This window comes from Grus americana, chromosome 8 (genome assembly GCF_028858705.1).
Source record: "Grus americana isolate bGruAme1 chromosome 8, bGruAme1.mat, whole genome shotgun sequence".
In the NCBI taxonomy this organism is placed as follows: Eukaryota; Metazoa; Chordata; class Aves; order Gruiformes; family Gruidae; genus Grus; species Grus americana.
Genome location: NC_072859.1, coordinates 6685617 through 6695589, shown reverse-complemented (window position 1 = coordinate 6695589; position 9973 = coordinate 6685617). Strand labels below are relative to the sequence as shown.

The 9973-nt window shown below is 68.4% G+C and overlaps 1 protein-coding gene across 1 annotated transcript; it reads right to left on the bottom strand.

The window, feature by feature from the left end:
- On the bottom strand, positions 1-8477 carry KIAA1614 (KIAA1614 ortholog). The gene is made up of 9 exons (XM_054833660.1): positions 8227-8477; positions 6849-7484; positions 6201-6264; positions 4789-4938; positions 2558-4021; positions 1612-1816; positions 976-1088; positions 636-820; positions 1-312 (listed from the first exon to the last, which is right to left on the bottom strand). The coding sequence occupies exons 2-9, from the start codon at positions 7477-7479 to the stop codon at positions 119-121; spliced, it is 3006 nt and encodes a 1001-aa protein (XP_054689635.1). The 5' UTR covers positions 7480-7484; positions 8227-8477; the 3' UTR covers positions 1-118.
- Positions 8478-9973: the final 1496 nt, after the last annotated feature.

The window sequence follows — 9973 nt, the reverse complement described above, 5'->3', positions numbered from 1 at the left end:
CAAGCAGGGCAGGTCGCTGCGGGGCAGCTTGGTCCATGCCGTGCCGTCACGCAGCATCCCAGGATGTCGGCTGGATGTCCTCCTCCTTGCGCCAGACTTCCCGGGAGCCGTGCCAGGGCTACCGGGGTGCCGGGCGGTGCCTGAGCACGCGGAGGGACAGGGTGTCCGACTGGAGCAGCAGCTCGCGGATGCGGGCCAGCCCCAGCCCTGAGACGGCCGCCCCATTGACCTGCAGGATCTCGTCCCCCACGCCCAGGAGCCCCGCGTACAGCTTGGCCGTGCCCGCGTCCGCCATCTCCTGCACGTAGACACCTGTGGAGAGGGAGAGGGGCGGGTTTCCCCTCAGTCCTGCACCCCGGGGTGCCTGGGGCTGCACACTGGGCCAGCGCGCACTAACAAATTCACTGTAAGCGGCCTTTGGGACGGGCTGCGCGTCCCAAGCCAAGCGCTGATGGACACGTGGGACCGTGCGTGGCCAAAGCCACCCGGCAGCATCCCCCATCCACGGGCACCCCTTTGGGGCTCAGTGGGGATGGAGCGGCGCCCTCCACCCGTCCCCAAGCTCCGTGCTGGGGAGGGGCTGTGCTGTGCCTCCCCTGAGGTTCGTGTGACGCTTTGGGACGACTCCGCTGTACCTGTGTCAGGCCGGCCGTGCCCGGAGGTGACACAAAACCCGAAGGCGCCATGGGGGGGCCGCTGCAGCTCCAGCTGGCTGGTGCCGTCGGGGAAGACCTCCACCACGCGTCCCACCGCACGCAGCCGCCCGGGCGCCCCGATGTCCTCCACGCTCAGCGAGCGCCGCGGCCCCGAGCCCCCCTTCCTGTGGGGAGAGGGGAGATGGGGTGAGTGGGGACCCCAGAAGCTGCTGGGGAGCAGGTGATGGGGGTCCCCAGTTGCACCGAGCCACCGCACGTGGCTGAACTCCCCAAAACAGCTTTCCCAGGTGCGGTGGGGACGTGCCAGGCTCTGTCCTACCTGTCGGTCGTGGCCTGGGGCAGGAGGTAGGCGCTGGCACGGGGTGCCTTGCCCAGGAGGGGGTGCAGGCTCTGGACAGAGGTGGCTTTTTGGGGCTGGCAGAAGGGTGACACCTGGGGAAAAGCACCCACTCGAGATAGGGACAACCAGGAACACTGCAGCACCGCAGCCCTTCACCCACTGACAGGAGTGGGGAGCATCCCACACCCCCGTCCCCCCACCAGAGCCCTCCCCAAACCACCGCTGAAGAGGGATAAGCTGGTGTCATCATGTGTCCCCCCCCCTCCGGGCCAGGACACCTCCCCCCAGGAGCCAGGTTTCTTGGGGAGGCATCTCGCTGCTCAGCTGCCTGCGACACACAAGCCGTGGCCCCAGAGCCCCCATCTCCCCTCCCCAAATCTGCTCTGCCACCCCCTTCCTCACTCCCTCCTTCCCCTTCCCACCCCCATTTGGCTCCGGGCTTTTCAAACCCAGCAGGTTTGGGATGGCACATGCCCCCCCACCCCCCCCACCCCGGGACCTCCGGGGCTATAAAACGATGCTCAGGAATGCTTCACCCCGGCCCAGCACCCCTCCTCCTGCAGGACCCCCCCTGCCCCGGACACCCCCAACCCCCGGGGGTACATTTCAGCTCACCAGCCGCAGGGACTGCAGGGAAGGTGACTTCTTCATGCCGGGGCCGTCCCGGGGGGTGTCACCGGGGGCCGGGAGCTGCTCCATGCTGTAGCAGCGGAAGCGGCCCAGGCGCTGCTTGGTGCTCTGGCTCAGGCTGCACAGGAGCTTCTTCAGCCCCAACGCCGAAGCGCTGCTGCCCTTGCGGCTCGCCGGCCGCCCCGGCTCCCTGGATGGAGAGAGGGACGAGGGTCATCCACCATGCGCCTGGCGAGGGGGGGGAGCAGGACCAGCGGCTGCCTGGGGGCACATCCTGCACCCGCCTTCGCAGCTTTGAGCGCTGCAGCACAGTGAAATCAGGGTGCAGCCATCTCCCCGCAGCAGTAACCCAGCGTACGCACAAGGGGTGGCTTGATGAGCCAAAGACCTGAAGGGCTTCCTACCCATTTTCCCCATCATTTCAGGGGTTCGAGACCTTTTGGACCTCCCCTGCTCTCTGCCCGAAGGGATTGCACCCTACCCAGGGGCTCCAAAGAGCCAGCGCCGCCTCCAAACCCTCCTGCCGGGCTGAGACACGCTGTGCCCGGGCACAGGTCCGGGAGGATGGCGTTTGGTGAGCCCCAGGGCTGCCAGGGCACCATTTAGCAGCTGATTTTTCCCCAAAAGGGAAGAACCCAACACTGAGCTAAACACCTCCAAGGTCACCCAGTGTCACGTTTGCTGCAACACCCCCTGCGGAACCAGATGCGGGGTGAAACACGGCTCCCCGAAACCCGCTTGAACACACATGCAAAATTATTGTGCCCATATTGTGGTTTCTGGGAGGTTTTTGGTGCCGAAAAAGAGAATCCCACTGGGAATCCTCAGGGGGCTCAGCCCAGCAGCATCCTGCTGCTCCGAGAAGGGATGCTCAGGGACGCAGCACCCGCCACGCAGCGCAGGGTGCCGGCGGCCCCTCGCTCTCGCTCACCCGTGTGCCGCGCTCCCAGCCGGGTGCCGCCGCTGCTGCTGTGCTCCGGGCATCCCGGCTGCCTCCTCGGGGGGACGAGCGGCCTCCTGGGACGTGGGGACGACGGTGCCGGCAGCGGGCTGGCATGGTGCCCCTGTAACCGCAGTGAGACAGTCACGTCCCCGCCTCGTTGGGCCCCCCCCACCCCTGGCACCCCTGGACACCGGTCTCTTACCTCTGCCCGTCCCCGGGGTGTCCTGCCCGTGGGTGTTGTTGCAGTTGTTGGTGGACAAGGCACGGAGGGGGCTCCCCGGGAGCCACCTGGGGCTGCAGGGACCCCGCTGCTCCCCCGGCCCTGCCGTGCCCCCGGGCTGGGGGGGCGCAGAGCTCCCACCATCGGGCTCTGGGCCCCGCGCTCCTTGGCCGGACACCCGGCGGCTGCCGCCAGAGAAGAGGGCTTTCCTGCAAGGCACCTGGGAGCAGGCCTTCTTGGTGGGGGGGGGAGCGGGGACGTGGGTGCCCGGCACTGGGGTGCCAGCCCCCCGCTGCGAGGAGGGGTCCGGGGGCTCTCCAGGCTGCTGCGGGGGGCGAGCGGTGCTTCCCACCCCTTCGCTCCCTCCTGGATGCTGGAGGGGGTCCCCCTCCTCCTGGCTGCTGGCTCTCACCGGTGGCAGGGGGCAAACGGCCCCCGGCTGGCTTGCGGTGCCTACCGAGCCCCCGTCCCCGGTGCGGGGGCCACCGCCGGCCACACACGTCCCCTTCCCAGCCCTCGCCTCCGGCTGCGTGGGGACACAGAAGGGCTTGTGCCCGCGAGCCCGGGGGTCCCGGTGCCCCCGCGGGTGAGGGCTGCGGGGTCCTGCCTCCTCGCTGTCTGTCCGGCAGCCGTCAGAGGTGTCGGTGCTCTCCAGGGCTGAGTCCACCTCATCGACGTAGGTGACGTCCCCGATGTACGTCTCCTTGATCTTCTCAGTGTGGATGCGCTGCCGGGAGGGGAGGATCCACAGCGGGGACCCCCGGGGGCCCAGAGGCCTGGTTTTGGGCTCCGGTCGGGCAGCGCTTGGCCCCCCGCTATCCCCTGGGATGCTTCCTTGTGCCGCAGGGCTGCTTTCGGCCACGTTGGTGCCTGCTGGCGTGTCTGTGCCTCGGCTGGCGGCAGCACTGAGGAAGGAGCCGCAGGCGCTGCACTTGCCCCCGGCCACGAGGTCACCGCTCCGGGCTTTGGGCCGGCCGGACCCGTCCCACGGCTGCCCGCCACCAGCCGGCTCCGGCGAGGAGAGCGCCGAGCCCAGCGCCCGTCGGTGCCGCAGCTGCAGCCGCTCCAGGTACCGCACCTCGGCGTCACGGGCCGACTCGTCCTCGAAGCGGACGCGGGATGGGGAGGGTCCCCGTGGCCGCCGCGGCCGCCCGCAGCTCGACTCCCCGCTCGACGAGTCGCTCAGGCTCCCGCCGTCCCGCGGGGTGACGCTTGGCCTCCCGCTGGGCTCCCTGACGTGGGGACAGACGGACAGACAGACACGGACGAGCTGCAAGGGCTGCCCGGCTCCCTCCGGGAAAACCCAGCGCAGGAGATGGGGCAGAAGGAAAGCCCACCCGACGCTCCACCGCAGCGCACGGCCCCGCTCCCCTCCAGCCCTCCGCCCGGGTTGCGAGAGGCTGTGGCGATGCCCCGCTGCCACAGCCCAACCTCCATCACCTTTCCCCTGCACCGCAGCACCTGGTTAATCAGTCCGGGAACACCGAATCGCACGTGACCCGGCACGCACGGCGAGCCGCAGCTTTGGTACAGCACCTTCCAGCACCGAGCCTCCCCCCGGGGAAGCGTTCCCCATCAGCTGGGAAACACAATCCTCCCAGCCAGCCAGGAGCACCCCATTAATGCCTCCACATTGCCATAAAACACAATTAAGCCCCCCCCAAATATTACGCTGCAAGGACTTCACGCGTGCCCGGGCAGGGGGGATGCTCCTGCGAGCAGAGGGTTGCTCACGCAAGGGTATGAGGCTGCGCGCGGGCTGCAGGTCAGACCCTGGCTCTGCACACATGGGTGCACGCACTGTACACGTGCCTGCACACATGTGCACACTCTGCACGCACACGCACGCTCACTTGCGTGCTTTGCACACGCACGCACGCTCCGCACGCGCACTCGCCTGCTTCGCATGCACCCCAAATCCAGACGCACCCGAGATCACTGTAGCAGTGGGGAACGGGGTGGGGGGGGGCAGGACGGGGCCCGCGGGGCTGGCACTGACCTGGGGCGCGGGGCAGCGGCGGGGAGGAGGAGGATGTCGTGGCTGGCGCGCAGCGGGTTCGTCCGAGCCTTCATGCGGGCGCGCTGCAGCAGCTGCTTGGCCTGCTCGTGCCGCGGGCTCAGCTCAAGCTCCTGCCCGGGGACAAAGGCCCTGCGGCCCCGCAGCGGGGAGGGGGATTAGGAAAAAATAACGGGGATTAGACGCGGTTTAACAGTGACGACGAGGCTGCTCTGCCCAGAGAAAGCGGGGCCCGGCCTCCGTTCATGGGGGGGCTGGGCTGCTGTGCCGGGGGACGGCCGCGCGGGAGCCCCCGGAGCCCCCCGCGCCAGGTGGGAGAAGGAGGGGGGGGGTCGCACCCCGCACCGTTGATGCTTTGCGGGGAGGTTCAGCACCCGCGCAGCTCAGGGACCCGCTCAGCCGAGGCGGCGCTTTGCGCCACGGGTACCCGGAGCTGGATGGGGAAACTGAGGCAGGCGCTGCCTGCGATCTCCGCCGGTGTAAATCCTACAGCGATGTAAACACAGGTAGGTTTGGGACGACCCCTCAAGCCCAGCTGCTTTCCCTTCCTTGCAGGGGGTCTTCCCCTGCACCCCCCGGCCGTGGGGGGGACGACCCACGGGCTGCAGGAGGGCACAGCCCCGCTCCAGCGCTGCCTTCCCCGTTGGCCATGGCCCTAATCCCCCTGATTAAAATAATCAGCTCGGGCAGCCACTTCGGGGAGCCTGGCCTTAACCTCTTCGCGGCAGGAGGGTGGGCGCACGCCGGCCCCCGGGAAGGGACCCCGTGCAGCACCACGGGGGGGGGGGTCCAGGCCCCCCCAGGTTTCGGCTGCCCTCGCTCGCAGGGACCGCGGCACGCCGGGCGCTCAGCCTTGCATCCGGCCGACACCGACCAACCCCAGCTGCCGGAGCGGAGCAGAACCAGTAACCGCAATATGGGGGGGGTCTTCCCCACTCGCTTGCCTCCCCCGCGCAGCCCCCAGCCCTGCTCCACAGCCCGTGCGCGGCCGCCCAGCTCGCCTGCCCACCCCGCCTCCGTATTTTTAGTCTGTACCTCTGAGGTTTAGCATTAGGCCAACGAGATTACACACGCCTGCCGCCTCGATCCTCTTAAGCACCTGGAGTAAATTTCTGTCCCGCCTTCTTCCCCAGCTCCTTTCCCACCCGGGCTCCCAGTGAGGACACACACACCCCCCCACCCCGTGCCCAAACACCCCATGGACACCCAGCTCAGCCCGACCCTCCTGCCCGACATCGCCCCGAAGCATCGCCAGATGGGGGGCTGCCCCACAGCCCTTCCCTGGAGCCTGCCGAGCCCCAGCACTAATTTGTGGGGTGCATTGAAAATACAAGACCCAGGAGGAGGGAGGAGGAAAATGTTCCCCCCCCATGACCACGCTGGCACCCACCTACCTGCAGCCCTCGGCGTCCTGCAGCGAGACCCCCGAGTCCCAGTCCCCGTCGCTCGCTGGCACCTCTGAAATGCGGGAGGGGAGAGGCGTCAGCACGACGGGCCCCCCTCAGTATCCCCCGGCCCCACAGCTCAGCCCATCCTAACAAACACCCTTTTTGGGGCTGATCCCCTACAGGGCATCCCAGCTGCTCGGCTCCGAGAGACCCCAGAGGAGCGGGACATGGGGACAACACCCCTGGCATGGGGCGCACCCGCGGGGACGGGGACCACGGGGTCGTCAGGGCAGATGCTTTCGAAGGAGAAATTAATTCCCTTTTCTGGTGGCAGCTTGCAAAGGGAAGACGATGCCTGCAGACCTCGACAGCGAGTTTCTTGCTCTCGCTTTTAGCGGAGAAATTCCTCACCAGGATGCCGGCGGGGACCGGCAGCACCCGGAGCATCCCGGTGAAGCAGCACCCCGTTTTGTTTGCGGGCATCCATACAGCTGCCGGGGAAGGGGGTGCAGCACCCGCGGGGGACCGGGCACAGCCCCGGGGTGTGAACCAGCACAGAGCTGCGCCCGCTGCACGGAGGACCCCCCCCGCTTCGCCCCAAAGCTTTTCCTTCCCGCTCCCCCCGGCTCTACCGAAACTGCCCGAAATACGCACCGGGTGCGGCGAGGCCCAGCACCTCCTGCAGCAGCCGCCGGTTCCTCTCCACCCGCTCGGCCAGTGAGAGCCTCTCCCAGCCCTCTGCCGCGGTGGGGGACACAGAGGGACCCCCCCGGTCCTGCAGCGGGGTTCGTGCCTCTTCTTCCAGGGGAGGTGTCTCGTGGGGGGAGGCAGGGCCCTGGGACCCGCTGCCCTCGTCCCGGGGGAGCTCGGTGCCTCCCGGCACACCTTCCTTGGGTGCCGGCACCCGCCAGAGCCCCGGGGTGCCAGCATGGGGGGCCGGAGCTGGGGGGCCACCGGCCACAGGCTCCCCGCCGTCCAGCAGCCCGTCCGTCAGGTAGGTGCGGAGCTGAGCCCGCGGCTCCACCGCCACCACGTCCGGCCCCGGCTTCCCCCGACGGGAACGGGGCTTCTTGGACGAGAGGCGCTCGGGGGTGGCCGCGGGGGTCCCCGGCCGGCCACCCCCCCGCTTCTCCTTCAGCGCCTTCACCTTGCTCTCCAGGATGGCGTGGGGGCCGCGGGCGGCCTCGGGGCGCTCCAGCGGGGCAGGGGTTTGGCTTCTGCTCGGGCTGTGCTGTTTGGGGGGCCGTGGCACCCGCCAGGTCTCAGCAGGAGAGCCCCCCTCCATGCGCCCTGCGGGGAGAAAACCCAGGAGAGGGTGGGTGAGCCCCAGGCGCTGCCATCGCCCTCCTCCTCCTCGGCACCCACCTCGGTGCCTCCTGCAAACGGCATGGCCCCTGCCTGCCCGAGGCTCTGCAGGCAGCAGACATACCGTGCCTGGGGGACAAATAAATGCAGGCGATGCCACCGCGGTGCCAGGGACGTGGCATGGCGTGGCATGAGGCCACCCACCCACCCGGAGCACTGACACTGTACCGGCACCGCTCTGGAGCGGGGGGAATGGGGAGCCGTAGTTCCCCGAAACGGGCGGCCAGGGGCTGAGCAGGAGCGTGGGTGTCTGCCCGTGCTGGTTTGGGTGCCCCGGGGCACCCAGCAAGATGCCCCGGAGGAAATCAGCACTTTCTGAGCCAAATCAGTGCCCCAAAACTCCCCAGAACAGAAATCTCTCACAGAAGGTGCCACCAGACAGACACCGGCCCCCTGCTCCACCCCGGCCCCCACGGTCACACGTGTCACCCGTCCTGCACCAGCCTCGTGGCCCTGGTGGCACCCGGGTACCGCTGCACCTCTGCACCCCGCCGGGAGCATCCCGTCCCCGCTGGTACCCCTGGAGGAGCCTCCCCCGTGGCCGGGGCTGCAGGAGCATCCCTGGGACACCCACCCGGACCCCATCGCCCCCCCGGCTCACCGCAGCCCCTCGCTACCCCGGGGTGGCAGGACCGGGCCGTGGGCGGGAGGTGAGGGCTGTCCTTACCCCCGGAGCAGCATCGGGAGAGGGCTGGGGAGAAGGAGAAGAAGGCGGAAGAAGGGAAGGAAGCAGGGGAGGGAAAAAAAAAAATTAAAAAAAAAAAAAAAAAAGGACAAACCAGCAAATCCCAGCCCCTTCAGCCGAGCCCGAGCTCAGCCACTTGGCTGGGCTGTGGGGCCGTGGCCAGCCCTGCCTCCCGCCTGGGCCTCCTCCTCCTCCTCCGCGCGCCCCCGAAGCGCGCACCCCACGCCGGGGCACCCAGCCAAACCCTGCCCCAGCCCCGAAGCCGCCTGGCCCCGAAGGGCGACACCACCGCGGCCACGCATGGCGTGGGGGGACGGTGGGGACCCCGTGGGAGGGGGGAACCCAACACCCCGTGCCGGGACGGAGGGACGCCCGGCTGCCTTGGCCGGCTCTCAGGAATGTCCTTTGTCTGGGCTGCGGGTTCGGGAGGCGAGCGGGGAGCGAAGCCAGCCCACCGCCCCAGCCTGCCGGGGGGAGCACCCCACCCCGGGGTGCCGGAGGGGGTCACCCCGCACCAGTGGCTGGGGCTTCAGAAGGCCCAAAAAGGCTGGAGAGGGTGGTCCCGCCGGGGCGGGGGTGTTTTCTCCAACAGCCTTCCGACTGGCAGCAGAGCCCGCAGGCTTTAGGCACCCTCCCGCGAGCATCACGCCTTTGCAGACACGCTAAATTTTCCTGCTTTCCCAGAAGCCAAATCCTGCCCAGAGCCCACGGTGCTCCTTCAGGCAGGAGGACGGTGGGAGTCGAGCTTGGTGCATCCGCACATCATCACCCCTAAACTCAGCGTGCAACGCACCCTGCGGAGCCACCCGCTCCCCCTGCCCTCCTCCCCCCGAGACCCCACAAAACTCATCACGCAGGATGAGGGGCCCGGGTGGGCACCGCTTACCTGGAGACGCGGGGGTTGCTGTCCCCAGGGGCCATGGACATCCCGGCCCCGCTCCGGCTGCCGCTTTAAGCCACGGCTTTTGATATTCGTGATTGGTTTCATAATCCCGATCAAAAGGAAATCACCAGGATTATAAAATTGTTTTAATCCTCCCGGCTCCGGCCGCACCGGCCCCCTCCAGCACGAGCAGCAAGAGATCACTTTTATCTTCTCAAAACACCCCCCACCACCCCGGAGGCCCCGGGGCCCCCCCGTCGTGGCCAAAACTGAGCCCCAGCGCTTCCTTCCCCGCGGGCACCGGCCGTGCTCGCAGCGGGGCTGACTCCTTGCTCCACGGGGGACAGACGGAGCATCCTCCCCCTGCTGCTCCCAGGCAGGAGGGGACTGCCGGCAGGTTTGGCTGGAAGAGCCCGGGGTTCAGAGACCCTCCTTGCGCTGTACCCCAAGCCCCGGGGGGTCCGACCTCCCCTGCGATGCCAGGACCCATCCTTACCTCGGCGCCATCCCGGAGAGGGATCCCGGCTCCTCCGCTCAGGCTGGGGAGGTGAAACACACCGGGGAGATGCTGTCCCCATCAGGCTGGGGACAAATGGCCCGGTGAGGTGCCAAAGCGAGGGCAGCCGGGCTCCTGCTGCCGTCCGGGCAGGGAGCCCCGGCCAGGATTAAACCTCGGGGAAGCGGCTGGCATGAGCAGCAACAGGCTTAGAGAGATTTCAAGGCGCCGGGCTCTCTTCTGGAGGAAGACTGATTGCGAGAGATGATGGAGAGATTTAAGAGAGCAAAATGAAAGCACAGACCCCAGACAACCCGGAGCTGGGCTGCTCAGCCCCTGGTCACGCACCG

Bases quoted from the DNA above. Each gene is read 5' to 3' on its own strand.
- KIAA1614 (XM_054833660.1), bottom strand. From the start codon at position 7,479: ATGGAGGGGGGCTCTCCTGCTGAGACCTGGCGGGTGCCACGGCCCCCC. The intron at 6,265-6,848 runs GTGCGTATTTCG...CCCGCATTTCAG, and splicing joins GCTGGGCCTCGCCGCACCCG to AGGTGCCAGCGAGCGACGGG. The intron at 4,022-4,788 runs GTCAGTGCCAGC...TCCCCACGTCAG, and splicing joins GCCGCTGCCCCGCGCCCCAG to GGAGCCCAGCGGGAGGCCAA.